Source organism: Pararge aegeria, chromosome 13, assembly GCF_905163445.1.
Source record: "Pararge aegeria chromosome 13, ilParAegt1.1, whole genome shotgun sequence".
Taxonomy (NCBI): Eukaryota; Metazoa; Arthropoda; class Insecta; order Lepidoptera; family Nymphalidae; genus Pararge; species Pararge aegeria.
The window spans coordinates 16996773-17012145 of record NC_053192.1 but is presented as its reverse complement, the minus strand read 5'-3'; the positions used below and the strand labels follow the sequence as shown (position 1 = coordinate 17012145).

General features: G+C 36.7%; 1 protein-coding gene across 1 annotated transcript; it reads right to left on the bottom strand.

The window, feature by feature from the left end:
- Window positions 1-833: 833 nt before the first annotated feature.
- On the bottom strand, window positions 834-15120 carry LOC120628749 (sodium-dependent serotonin transporter). Its single transcript, XM_039897355.1, has 10 exons — window positions 14997-15120; window positions 7809-8028; window positions 6388-6526; window positions 5719-5853; window positions 4994-5172; window positions 4495-4664; window positions 3714-3838; window positions 2593-2777; window positions 1428-1614; window positions 834-905 (listed from the first exon to the last, which is right to left on the bottom strand). The coding sequence occupies exons 1-10, from the start codon at window positions 15103-15105 to the stop codon at window positions 834-836; spliced, it is 1521 nt and encodes a 506-aa protein (XP_039753289.1). The 5' UTR covers window positions 15106-15120.
- Between the last annotated feature and the right edge of the window lie 253 nt (window positions 15121-15373).

Genomic DNA, 15373 nt, shown 5'->3' with positions numbered 1-15373 from the left:
GATATTTGGAAAAAATCCAGATAATGCATAAGTAATGTTTGTTTATAACAAGTAACTCTATAATAATCGTAATATCCACTAATATAATGAAAATTAAGCTTAATTTTTGCTATACTGCGCGAAAAGCAGGAGAATCTGTATGGTGTAATTTATAATTTCTTCAATCTTTATACTCCACACCAAACAGATCTTCGGCAATGTATCTACGCAACGTTTCACTCCGAAACGGGAGCATCCTCAGGAGATGTTGACTTTACAATGAATAATTGTAAACAACAACTATTAACAATTATTCATTAGGATAAGGATTGAAGAAATTATAAATTACACCATACATATTCTCCTGCTTTTCGCGGAGTATAGCAAATAAAGCTTAATTTTCATAATATATCATGGATTAAAGTTACCTCTGCTTCTATCCAATATCTACTAATATATACCTAATCATATATCCGATATATTTTTAAAATTCTTAATACGATTAATATATTTATCTGCTTTCAAATATATAGCGTGAGAAGCAAAAGAATGCCAATTGCAAACAATTTGGGCATAACTAGGATAAATTTACAATGCATATTAATTTTACTATTATTAAGAGGCTAAAGCAAATAAATGTATGAGGCTTAAAAACATGGCTGTATCAACTTTTAGCAATGTATAATTTGTTAAAGAAATTAAACTTTATCAGTCTACGAATTAGCATCAGTTAATGCAAAGACTATCATAGTTTTACGTATATATATTCAAACTAGCCACTCTATAGTAGGAGGTTTGGACTCCGGCGTGAGGGAGAATGATTTGTAAGTATTGCCATTGTGCTGATGGTCAGGTCACAGGCTGCAGAGCGCGTGGTCGGTTGGCGGTATCGAGACCTCCACCGGCCTAATCATCGTCTTGACTCGCTGTAAATAAAAAAATAACAATTATCTAGGTAAGATACTTTTGTTTATTTGTCGGTTTGTGGTTCGTACCGTATAAGCTCCGAAACTACTAGACCGATTTTAACCGTTATAGCACCAATAGAAAGCTAAACTATAACAAAGTAACAGGCTATAATTAATAACTTTATCAAAAATAATTAAGATAATAAAATTCAAAATTCATTTATTTCAAGTAGGCCTAATAATAAGCACTTTTGAAACGTCAAGTATGTCTGTTTGTAGTGACTCTACCACCGGAAGGTAGATTCTACCAAGAAGAAGCAAGAAACTCAGCAGTTGCCCTTTTCCAACATCATTTTACAATTTAACAATCATTGTGCTATCTTGCGCGAGATTTCCAGGCATTCTTGTCATTAAGAAATTCATAAGTATAGTGTAAAGTAGCAAAATAGGTATGTAATAGCGTCGTGCCATTTGTCGTGACGGCATACGATTCGTTCTACTCCCAAGGTCAATATTTGTTTTACATAAAAAAAAACTTACGTTGACAAAACTGCCTGGTGTGATGGCGAACTTGTAGAGTATGTAGAGCGGGATGCAGGATACCGTCGTCCCTGTCATCAGCCAGCCCACGTGGATGGACCAGCGCGGATACACGTAGTCGTTCGCACCAAGCATCTCTTCGTGGGCCAGGACCGAGAACACGAACAGCACCAGAAGAAACACTGGGCTGTTGGGAAAAATACTTGTGTGTACGTATGTGCACGCGTTAGAAGTTATACTTCTTTGGCGTAATATGATAAAATTTATTGTTGCACCAATTTTTGGTTGTTGTTTTATTGTTGCACCTAACTTCAGGGTGGTTTTTGTGACGGTGTGCGCGCGCATGGTAAAAACTTTCTCTCATAATTTTTCCCTAACGCGCCAAAGGAAGTATAATTTCAATAACTTACAAACGAAAATTAATTCATGAATAAACTTGTATCAAACAACTCATAACCTCAAATATATATATATATATATATATATATTTTATACCTCTTCAAGTTAGCCTTGGACTGCAATCTCACCTGGTGGTAAGTGATGATGCAGTCTAAGATGGCACCGGGCTAACCTGTTAGGGAGTATGGTAGTCAGACCCCTAAACGGTTCCCATCAGACTCATTTTATTTCAGGTCATTCAATTTATTTTACGCTATTGGTCGCCAGGAAGAGATCGCTATGTAGCGATAAGGCCGCCAAATTGTAAACTTACCTAATTTTTTTATTTATAAATTTGTATGTTTATGTGGGGTACAATAAATGTGTTTTTCATTATTATACATAGTATAATAGAGGTCAGTTCTTTTCCCCTATAAATAAACCTCAGATATGAACATATGGATGGCAGATACTTAGGTAGGATTTGAAAAAGAAGTTACAGATACAAAAACGCAACAATACCATTGATTGTATATGTTACTATTAAGCTCACTGAACAAGAAACAAAAGATGATGATTGATTCATGATTCTATTCCACCTTTTTATATGTTGAAACTTTCTCAAAAATGAGGCCTCCTAATGTCACCTCTGAGACTTTGAGTGTATAGGTTAGTCTTAGTAGTAAATGACTAGACTAGTTATTTATATATAACTAGTATACGAGATAGGATTTAGGATAACAGCGCTCACCATTGTGGGAGGTCATCGAAGGTACCTTCAGCTTACCTAATATAAGACCAGCAAGCCCTCCAAAACCATCCTGGCGTGTGTCCAAGCATGGTACGGACGTCCTCCGAGAACCGATTCACTCCGTACACCCAGCATACTCCAGCTGCTTCAGCGAACACCACGAACAATATTGCCAGGCCAGGTCCGTACACGTTGAGCAGGTCTACTAAGTATACACCGCCCTAAAAAAAAAACATATCAGCTGTAATCCATATAAAGATCGCTACTAAGCGATAAGGCTGCCTTTTTGTATTCTGCTTCTGTTATTGTGTTTCTATTTTTTTTCTATTTCCTAAACTCGTAGAAAACTTCCAGAGTCACAACTGAGATACGATAAAAATATGTATTAGAACGTAATTTTCTTGTTTGTGCGCGCTTTAAGCTGACCGGAATTAAATGCAGTTTGTTGTTTTATAGCTGATACTCCAAATTAAAAGGGACATTTCATTTCAAAAACTATTCGGAAAGGGCGAAAGTATTTGTCAAATTTACTCCATAATTTGCAATTCTTAAAACGAATTTAAATATTAAATTGTGAATTTCTCCAAAGTGCATGGTGCATACGTTTCCAAAAAAAGATACGAAAGTGGTGGATTTACGCGGTTGAATTAGGTCACAGCAGCTTTTATTATTCAAGAGCTTTCTTTCGGTAAGAGGGCGCTTTTAAGTCAAGATAAAAAAACCGCTTCTAACCATTTAAAAGTCTTCGTTTAAACTAACAAAGTCTAGCGGAAAATAAAAGCACATAGTATAAAAGTCCACAAACATCCACAAGTGGTTTGTTCCCACCAAACGAATGCTTTCTCGAGAGATATCTGGCCATCCCCCTAAGTGCGTAATGAATAATGCAAGTGAATACATTGCCAGCCGGTGCCTAGCCTTGCCTACATAGATAACGGTAATTTATCGACTACCATTTAATATACATTGTTTGTTTCTGAGATCAAGGGAGCCCTTTCGTTTATTTCATCAAATCTATCCGTAATGAATCGGCAATTTTCTTAACTGGAATATACGCATTAAGAACCCTCTTCGTTGCTCAAAGATGTCCACTTATGGATAAAGGTTTTGATTTACGACTATTTGTTTAGTTTAGATAAAAGAGTCTGTAAGCTTACATATGTAGTAGTTGGGAGAGCGCAGATGTAGATGAAGAGCAAGAGGAATCCGACGAATATTTCTCGATGTCGCCCTAATGCGCGAGGGTACTCGTCACACAGGGCCGTTGTCACCGCTTCGAGGCCTAAAAAGTCAAAAAAATTCAACAATCTAATTAAAAATTAATTAAAGTGAAGCGGTGATATCCCAGTAGGTAGGAGCTCGACTTCCCTTTCGGGGAGCTGAGTCGAATCCCAGCACGCACCGCTAACGCGTTTTAAGTCATTAAAATAACACTTGCCTGAACGGTGAAGGAAAACATCGTGAGGAAACCTGTTAGAGATAGAGAGAGAGAACATAATGTTTTCAAAGGTGTATGGAGTCCAAAAATCCGTACTGGGCCAGAGTGGTCGACTACGGCCTAAACCCCTTCTTATTGTGGGAGGAGACCCGTGTCCTGCAGTGGGCCGGTATTTGTGTTTTCCGGTAGTAATGGATTGATATGATGAAATTAAAATACAAAGTAACCAAAATAAAAAAGGCTTCGTGGGTAATATGAATGCTTCATTATTCAAACTAGCTGACCCACAAAAATGGTTATTACCGGAAAACACAAATAAAATGACATTTTCTAAAAATGAATCCTAACTAGATCGATTTAACGCCCCCGAAACCTCCTGTATACTAAATTTCATGAAAGCCGATTCCGAGATTTCAATTATATATATACAAGAATTGCTCGTTTAAAGATATAAGATATGTAATTATAAGAAGTAAGTGTAATTCAACAAATTGAATCACCTCCAAAAGTGCTGTCCAGTCCAAGGGTGATTAACATGAGAAAAAAGATGATGGCCCAGAAGACAGAGCCAGTCATGGTAGCAATGGCTTCCGGGTATACAATGAACACCAGCCCAGGTCCTTCCAGCCCCACTTCCTCGATACTCTTGTTCTGAACATGTGCCATGTATCTGGAGAATTAGAATTGAACAATAAAATTTATGAGGATGACTGATCAACTTACCGTCTACATCTTTTATATTCAGTCTTCCGTTAATTTCATACATTTTATTTAATGGCATTACGAGTAGAATTTCTGATAATACCGGAAAAAATGTTGTGTGATTATCCGATATTTGAGGAACTAATATTGTATTCAAGAAAATGCAACTACCTTGAAGCAAAAACATCAAAGAAAGTTAAGTCGCTACAGCAGAAATTGTTGAAGTAGGTACCTAGATGTATATAGGCCATTTAGTTAAATAGAGTAGATGAACTTAGTATATTTAGTTATACTTACCCTAAAACTGAAAAAATGACGAAGCCCGCAAGGAAACTTGTAAGACAGTTGATAGAAGATGTGATAAGAGCGTCCCTGTAACAGTTGTTATTGAACTTGTTGTAGCTGGACAGAGCCAGCAGCGTGCCAAAGCCGGGGCCGAGAGAGAAGAAGATCTGGGAAGCTGCGTCGATCCAAACCTAAGCAATATAAAATTGTGTATTTGTCATGCAGCTGTTTGATTTTGACTTTTTGGCTGCCGCTCTTCTAAAGTGCAAAACTTAAAGGGTAGCACTTTCATATGCCGGATCATTTAGTTTAATTAAGAGATTGGTGTTCCTTCTCGGTGAATTGTAAAGTCAAAGGTTATACATTTGTCTACAATACTACTACTTCTACTGTGAATTACATTATTAGAACTACTGAAACTATTTTAAAATCAATCTCACGGGCTATTTTGGAAGTGCACTGGTACTGCAGACGTTTTCTTTATATATAATAGATTTTGAGACATTCATGTTTCTTGGAATAAAATGTGGTGAAACAAAACGCTGATTCAAAATTTTACTATTTAAAATTGTTTGCATTTCAAGACGTTTCTGGAATTACAAATATACAGCAGGTAACGTTCTTTTATTAGTTTCCTCAGTATGAAATGTATGTGAACAGTTTACAGGCCAGCGTAATAGGTAGGTACAGTATTTTTTACACCCTACAGTCGTTAGCAAAAAATCTTCTTGAGTTACCTTAGAATTCTTTAACTTATGCCATTCTGGTGTGAGATAGTATCGGATGCCTTCAGTAGCGCCAGGTAGAGTCACTCCTCTTGCCAGCAGGATCAGTAGAACCACGTAAGGTGCTAACGCCGTCACCCATACCACCTGATGCCAAAACAGACCTATTTTGTGGTTTTATGTGGATTGGAGATTGATTTATCGGTTTTGGATCTTAAACTTAATCATCATACAAATACTGTTAAATAATTAAGTAATCAGTGCGTAGGATGTTATTTATAAAATTATGATCTTCTGTAAGATTATGAAATATTTTGGATGAAAATACAAAACACACGTAACATTTTCAGAGTCCTCACCTCACGTAGTGAAGAAAATGAAAGAAGAATTTTTTCAAGCATTTGTCAAGAAGATGGCAGATAGATATGATTGTAGATAGATGCATATTTTCACCACTAAGATAAACCCAGACACCCGCCGATTATAAGAAAATAACCATCATCATTTCAACAAAGGTCCAAAATTTACGCTCCTGGACCGCTTGTTTCTAACAACTTGCAGCGACTCGTTTGATGTCGTCTGTCCACCTCTTTATCAAAATATTCTAGATAAATTTAAACATTCCCATCCGATTCTTAAAACCGGCTATGAATTTCGTAAGTTTGTAACGAATGAGCTTACCTTACCAGCACTCCGGACACCCTTCCACAGCGAAAAATAAACCAGCACGAATACACCGAAGACACAAAGGGCTAGAGACGGTTTGATGGGCCCCATAGAATCCAAGCCGTTTGACTTCTGCTGCTCTAGTACATTTCGCCTGATGAAGAAGATCAGCACATATTATATATTTATTACAATTGAAGTAGTCCGAGTGAATGGTAGATGTGATCATTTAAGTAGCTTTACTTTTAAATACTTCAGGGTAACAAACATTAATATAAAGCGAAAATTATTTATTTGTTCTATAAAACACTTTTGAAACGTCAAGTCTGTCTGTCTGTTTGTAGTGAATCAACCGTCGGTTCGGAAACCCGGTTCTTCCGCGAAGAAGATGACAAGAGTATCTATATATATATATAAAAGAAAGTCGTGTTAGTTACACTACTTATAACTCAAGAACGGCTGTACCGATATGGCTGAAAATTGGTAGGTGAGTAGCTTAGAGCCAGGAGGCGGACATAGGATACTGTTTATCCCGTTCGACAGCGTTCCCGTCTAAGTGGACATAAAAAGTCAGTTACACCATTTATAACTCAAGAACGGCCGGACCAATTTTGATTTTTTGGATTCCTCTTAGACCGGAACAGGATAATAAGTATTAAAATAATAACATTCATCAAAAATATATGATGCGCGGTACGAAGTTCGCCGGGACAGCTAGTCTAATATAAAAGTGAAACTCTTTCCAACCCATCAAGGCAAAAACAAATGTTTAATTATATTTTCTGATATTAGGAGTTTTATAGGAAGTAGGAATTATTTTAAGGGATGAAGAGAATCCATCATGCAAGCGTTGTTTAGACTAAATGCATCAAGATTCGTCAGTGGTTGAGATTAGTATATCTAACGTTAGTCACATTTTCGCCTATGATATTTCATCTATCACTTATTATTTACACTCTCAACAATGTTACTTATTTATAAATAAACATAAAAAAATGAGAAATCCACTCCTCCGTGAAGCAGAATTAAGCGGTGATAGCCCAGTATGTAGGGCTCAGTTCGAATCCCAGCACGCACCTCTAACTTTTTTAATTACGTGCGTTTTAAGTAATTAAATATCACTTGCTACAACGGTGAAGGAAAACATCGTAAGGAAACCTGCATGCCTCTATAATGTTCTCAAAGGTGTGTGAAGTCCACCAAACCGCACTGGGCCTGCGTGGTGGACCACGGTCTTAACCCCTTCTCATCGTGCTCTGCAGTGTGCCGGTAATAAGTTGATTTGATGTCACAAGCAACTGGAGGACAGGGCTCTAGCATCAGGGCTCCAGAGTTACAATCTGTTACAACTACTGCCTTCAGTAGTTTTAGCTTCTTAAGATGTTCGTGGAAGCTTATCGCTTATCGCCTTTATCGCTATTATTATGGATACTTGCTCGAAAAACTCTTTCGCGGGAGTAGTGGCATTGGCATTGATCTGCGGAGACGTGACTGGCATGCACAGCGGCGTGTTCCACTCGTTGTCGCAGCTGGTCCACGGCAGCACGGAGTTGATGGAGGCGAGCGACGCGATGAGGTAGTACACCGCCCAGCCGATGATGGTGTTGTAGTACATACCCATGTAGATGTCTATCATGCATATCGCGTATCCCACACCTGGCATAGAGAAAACGTGTGACGCAAACTGCTTTATAGGGCTAGGGAGGATAGCAAATATGGTCAAAGAGGCGTGAAGCTTGTCAAATAGCAGGATCGAGTCTTAGGACCGCCGCTTTCCGTGGTAGTTTAAGGCTTGCTTCTTCCAAGATATCGAACGTAATTCCCCTACAAGTATAAGCGTGACGTTTCTTTTTCGCGATCACGATAATATTATGAGATTTGTCGATATTTCGACCCAGTTGCATGGATCGCGGTCACGACGGGACTGTGGGGGTACGAGATGTCAATTAGATGTCATGGGAAGAAACTGACCGCTTTCGTGTTCTTTTTGTTGGTACTTCACGAACTGTTCGACATACTTCTGTAACAACGTCTCTTTTAAGTTGAGAAGCTGTACGTCGCTTTCGTGGTTTGTATAATTCTACCACTGGATTCCACACACTTGTTAATTTGAAACCGTCCTCAAGATTGAAGTTTATGTGTTTATTGAAGTTGAAGAAGTGTGTATTGAAGTTTATATCTCCGATTCTCCTTTAATTCTAAACTTAAAAAGATATTGCTGGATAACCTAGAAGTCTGATATCTTGGAGCAAGCCTTGGTAAACCTTTGTATCTTGACAGGAATACACAAGGGACAACCAAATTCTTTGCCGGTCCGGGATGTTGTGAGAGATCGCCATTAAATCTGCGCTTCTGTGTATCTGTGAACACGAAACTACTGCTACAGTGGTATAAACCAGCATTACGCTGGTTTAATATAACAGCTATACTTCCTAACATGTATACGTTGTTTTGTTATAAGAACTTTTCTTTTTTTGATGTACTTTGGTGTGCGATAAAAGTATACTCATTCATTCATTCATATATTGATTATTTCTTTCATTCATTCATTCAGGTTAGTCCTTTTCCATCTTAGACTGCATCATAACCACCAGCTGGGCTAGCATAGGCAGGAGACAAAAACTATATCTCCCGATGATATCCTGACAAAGGATATAATTAACGTGTCCAGCTGCTAAAGAACATGGGAACATGGGAACATGGAACTGCCTATACACCAACATTGTTCCTAGCTTTATAAATTTACATAAATACTTACACAGAATTTAAAAAGATTTTTCTTTTAAATATAATTGATTGTACTTACATAAGTAGGCATAATATAAGCATTTTTAAAACGTCAAGTATGTTTCTAGAAACTCTATACATACACGCAACCACACAACCACACACACACTAATGCACACACACGCAAACACACACACACACCACACACACATACACACTTTCATACACACACTCACACACACGCTCACACACACACACACACACACCCACACACACACACACACTACTATTAGCATGTTAGATTATAGGTACTTTGTTTTTCTATGTTAAGATAGATAAATTTAAACGGAGAAGAGCGGGGACCCTGAGACACAGGTTTTATTTTAAAACTTACTTCAGGATTGCCAACACTATTGTTAAATGACTAATATATTTTAACAATAAATTTCATTTCATTTCAAATTTCATTTAATTTCATAAGCGCGTGTGTGTCTGTGTGTCTATGTGTTTGTGGCTACGGGTGTAGGTAAGGGTGAGGGGTGTGGGTGAGGGTGAGGGGTGTGGGTGAGGGTGAGGGTGTATGTATTATTGAATAAGGTCTTCAGTCTCATCATAAGTTAGATTAAGAAAAAATTCTTTAATTAAATTTTACATTTTCGTGATGGACATTTTTTAATTCATTTTGTCATAAATCATTGAACTTATATAGTACGAGTGACGGCCAGCTAAAGCGGTACTGCGTGGCTCAACTATAAATAGAAATAGCAGGCTTCATAAAACGCTTCATAAATTCTATAGAATCACCAATAAGTTTCATTACTTGGTCTCTACAGAATACGCATCAAATGTTATGCCCAATTTAAGAACCGAGCAACCGGAAAATTACGTTTCGCTCGCGAGATGCATAAACTGTTATCATTGGATATAAATCATGCTATCTCGCGCCTAAACCAATTACAGGACGCGTTGCGATATCATTCAATTACCGCGCGACAGATGGCGTTGATTCAATCAGACATCGCACGAACTTGCTACAAGCGACGTGTCCCAGTTCGAAATTCAAATTGCCCGATTGAGACATCGCTAATTAGATTTTAACTGTTTCAAGATTTATTGTGACTGGATAATTGCTTTATCCGGTTTATGTCTTGGAGTATAAAGGTTACTTACTGCTGTATGCTTATGCTTTGACAGCCATTTGTAAAGAGGTAAATGAAATTATAAGGTGTAATTTAATTTTACTACCCAATGTAAAGTTATCGAGGAAAGCTCCATTGTGCTGATAAGGGGTCCAGATATCACGCGAGAGCTTGTATGCCCTATTTTACCGTTACTTGGTCTCTGAACAAAAAAAAAGGAAACCTTTAAAATTCATTTATTTGGTTCGATGGCATGATGATTAACTTTGAAAAACTGCCCTCAACATCATGTTCGGAAGTATCTACTAAAAAGAAGTTGATATTTTTTTATACGGTAATTTACAGCTAGGTAATATATTAATTAGGTAATTTCTTATAAATTATTATCACACAAGGACAACAACTTTTGGAACAGAGCAAATTGCAGCATTGTTTCCCGCGAAAGCACTCTGTAAGTGTCATAGGCCATACGTATTGGATAGAAGCAGGCGTTAAGATTATTTGTTATCGATAACAAAAAACTTAGCTACTGATATTTCTTCTTCTTCTTCTTTGGGTTAATAGCTTTTTGTCATGCCTGCAAACTGATAGTTTGAAATTGCAGAATACTTCATATATGCAGAGATTTTCGGAATTGAGGTTTATGACGTTCATTCAGAGTGCATATTACAGGCACTTATGAAGCTTTGAAGTCAAATGGTGATAACTTCGTTGCCAACTTAAACCTAAAGCTCCAAGGGTTCATGGCAAATAGCTAGATTTTGCAGTTTTATTTATTGAAAATAAATACCAATAAATAAAAATACGTTTTCCATAACACATTATATAAGATAAATACAATATTTTAGCGATTCTTTGTTTTTGTTATGAATTCTATTCTACCGAGCAAACGAAATTACTTGTCTACAAAGTTTGATCGAACGGGCTTAGGTACCCCGGTTAGGGGTAATATGAAATATCCATTTAGGTATGGCAACCCATATCCCTAGCCCGTTTCTACGCGACATCGAACCCAAACGCTAAATCTAAAAACTCTAAGTTGAAGTAACTGTAGATCAGGTAGGTTAAATGACGTTATTCGACGTAAAAAAAACCACGGTGTATAGGAAGGCATTAATAACTGTTCAAATATTTAACAATGTCGACTTTTCTTTTGAACTAATAAGAGTTCAGGAGTTGTTAGCGCGCGGACTAGATTAGTCAAATCATAGAAAAGTATGACTTCGCTGGGTTCTTTTTCGGGATGCGGCCAATACATCACGAACGAAAAAGTTTTACCGGAGATGGACCAAATTGTTATATTCTTAGAAGTTCTTATATCTTATATGTAATATACTTACATATAAAAAGGAAAAAACACTAATAAGGTATATATCTGTATTTTTATGTGGTTAGTACACAAAAGAATTGTTTTTATCCATAATTAAAATAAATAAAAAAGACTTAAAAATGTAGAAAGTATTTTTTTCACGCTTTTTAGTTTGTAACTTACCAAGTTAAATTAGCTTAATGTGTAGGCCGTGGGTAAAAACTATTTGCTTCATAAGTATCGACGAAAATCATTTACTTGCTTTTGATTCATTTATATATTTTTTTTTTATTTGAATATTGGATAGAAGATTCCGCAGACGTTACTTTGCTCAATTCTATGTTATACTATGCAAATTAAGGTTAATTTGCTATACTTCGCAAAAGCAGGAGAATCTGTATAGTGAAATTTATAATTTCTTCAGTCCTTATACTCCACACAAAACAGATCTTCTTTTCCTTAACATTTTTTTAAAATCTTTTTTTGAAAGAGCGGTCTGGTTTGAAGTTGAACATTGGCATTTACCAATCAGATGTTAACGTGAGCAAATCTATATTTTATAGCTATATTTTCCGTATCCGTAAACTTCAATCAAAAAATATAGTTGGAAAACCTAGATAATAGACATAAAGACAAAAAAAACATATCCTTTGAAATTCATTTATTTGCAATAGGCTTCCTACTCAATAAGCATTTTATAACAATACAGTGGTAAAACATTAAGTCTTTTGAAATATACATTTTTTCTTAGTAACTTTACCTCCGGTAGGAAAGACAGATCTACCGAAATGTCGACTGAAATTAGTAAAAGTTTGACACCGGGCTAACGTGGACGAGGCCGCATGCTAAAACTACTTATTCATATTGAAATCTGTGAGACTTAAGACTATATATCACATAGTAGATAGATATATCTATCTACTATGTGTCTTCCGGTAGATCCTCTACGTAGGTCGGAGCGCAAATCAAATATTTGCTGAACAGATCGTTCGAGTAAGTCTCCCAGAGAAGTCTCTACGTTTCATTTCATACATTCAACGTCGGCTGGGAAAAACTGCTAATAAGTATTTTAATAAAGTTAAAATCAATAAATATTATTTTAAGTTCTCTACCACTATTTTTTTTTATACAACAAGCCCTTGGCTGCAATATCACCTGGTGGTAAGTGATGTGATGATGCAGTCGCGAAGGTAGCGGGCCACCCTATTAAGGAGTATAGTAGTCATACCCCTAATCGGTTTCTAATCACTTGGCGGCACGTCTTTTCCGGTACGGTGGTAACTAGCCACGGTCAAAGCCTCCTACAAGACCAGATCAGACACCAGACCAAATTGATCATCCCAGGCATCGAATCTAGGACCTCTTACTTAAATACACAGAGCTCACCGCTCTGCCAGGGAGGTCGTCAGTTTTCAAATATTATGTCAATCTTATTATTGATAAACTTATTTGAATAATAAATTGAATCGGCCTCAAAAAAAGTTTCCTTTAAAGGGATTAAAATCGAATGTATAAAATAGAAAATATATTCCGACAATACACACTTCGCCATCTAGCCAGTGTTATAAAGGTACTAAAATGACTGATGAATATATTTTTTTTATAAATAATATACACAAATAGTTATAATATACAGATAAACACCCAGAGAGAAACTTCCATCTTCATCACACAAACATTTTCCTGTTGTGGGAATCGAACCAGCCTTGGGCTCAGAAAGCAGGATCGCGGCAAACTGCGCCAATCGGCCGTCATGTTACGAAGCTAAAGTATAATTAAGCGTATTTTCCAACAACAAAACGTAATAAATTAAATTATTATAAATACTATACACCATTAGCTTTGTACCCACTTTCAGAACGGAGGTACTTGGCAAAGCCTTGTAAACATTTATCAGCTTTCCCCGAAATAAAATGCTTTGATCCAAAAAAGTATGAACCATCTTGTTGCTCTGCGTTAATACAAAAATTCCTTAAGAGACAATACTAGCGTATTGGGAATAGGCACAAGTAAATAGGTACCTACTGAAAGATGTTTTCTCAATCGTTCATTTTACAATGGAATGGTAAAACGAAACAGATCTGCTGAGGCTTTGTGTGATAAGTGATTGATATCGGCGCCTCAGCGATATCCCAGAAGAAATTACGATATTAGTAATTCACCGATTTCTGTGGAATCCGTAGAGAATTGATGCGATTATTATAAATAAAATAAATAAGTTCGGAGTCTTCTGACACAGAGGTAGTCATATTAATCTACTCTTAAAAGAAGACTTCAGCGATATATTTATACCTCTTATTCAAAGATTTCAATAAATTCAGTTCAAATTCAAAAAGATTTTATTCATGTTTACCTATCACAGGCACTTACTTATGAAGCATTCATATATATTATAGTTCCAAACGCGCACTGATCTAACAGAGCCCAACACAAACTTAGACGCTTATTTTTGTGATCACCATCTCTCTTTATCAATCAAGCTATCAAGTCATAGCAATATTTACCCAAGCTTTTTAATCATTAATGTAATTCGTAATATCATCTATAATAGGATTGTTCTATAAGCTTACGTTTTATCTAAAATATAAACTTAAACTAAACTGAACTACGAGCTAGGGAGTCCGGATTCTCAATGGCGCATGCTTCATACATTTTAATCCGACTAGTGTGTGCGTCCATCTGTCTTGCGCTAAAAGCATTGCTGCTGTATATTTATAAAGGCCATGTCGTTAAGTGAGGGGAGTGAATTGATTTCGAACGCTTCACTAAGTATGTGTCGAAATGTATACTGCAGAGAGTTCATTGGAAAAGCCATTTTGGTTCGGAAAGTTGATTCAATTGTTTATAATAATATTATAAGTATTTATGTGTATTTTATTTATAAAAATATTCTTTAGGTATCTTAGTACATATTTAGGCTATTACCCAAGCTAACTTTGGGGCTTAGATAGCGATGTGAGTATTGTCGTAGTATATTTACTATTTATTAAAAAAAAAAATTAAGAATACTTATAATAAACTTAGTGGTTTTATTATTTAATCTATATAATCCGTGGATAACAGACGTTTTCCACGGATTAAAAATAAAACCATAATGAACGCGGGCGAAAAACGACAACATTTAGTACGGAATGAATGGGAGAAAATCTTTTTTTAAATATTTTTACGATAAAGTGTTCGGTGAGTTTTTTCCTAAAAGATGTGGGTGAGTCTTGGAAGATATCGAAGCCAGGTATCTTTTTGGATAACTCGTTGTATTTCGCACATATACGTATAATAGGCGCTTGTTTTCCGAGAGGGGATTTAGTAAACGGGATATGAAAAAAAATTGTGGATTTGCAGCTTCTGGTGTACCGGTGCGCCACGGTTACAGATATATGATTGAGAAGGATGTTTCATTTAATTTTATTTTGTAATATGTGGTGATAAGTGTATTAGTGTATTCTTACCTTTCAAAGCCGGGCAGATCCTCTTCCAGAGCGTGAGGCACCCGCAGCGGTGGTATTGCCCCAGAGCCAGTTCCATGAAGAACAGCGGCAAGCCTCCGAATAGCAGCATCACGCAGTATGGGATCAGGAAGGCACCTAGGTTTACAAAAAATTTGTTTATAAGGCAGACAGGTCGTGAAGCAAATCAAGGCTATACACGAAAATCAGCGCTGCAGGAGTCAAATACTGAAGCATCATGCTGAGGTAATTATTATTATCATCATCATCTTCAATAGATCGACGTCAACGTCCATAATCCACGGTACTAAGTCGATTATTACCAGCGGCTCCTAGCGACTCGTTTGATGCTCGTAGGGTCGCTGCTTACTGCGCCAATC

What these genes read in the sequence shown, in the direction of transcription:
- LOC120628749 (XM_039897355.1), bottom strand. Translation starts at nt 15,105, where the DNA reads ATGCTGCTATTCGGAGGCTTGCCGCTGTTCTTCATGGAACTGGCTCTG. An exon ending in GATCTGCCCGGCTTTGAAAG is followed by an intron (nt 8,029 to 14,996) that starts GTAAGAATACAC and finishes TCTCTATGCCAG; the next exon opens with GTGTGGGATACGCGATATGC. An exon ending in CTCTCCCAACTACTACATAT is followed by an intron (nt 2,778 to 3,713) that starts GTAAGCTTACAG and finishes TTTTTTTTTTAG; the next exon opens with GGCGGTGTATACTTAGTAGA.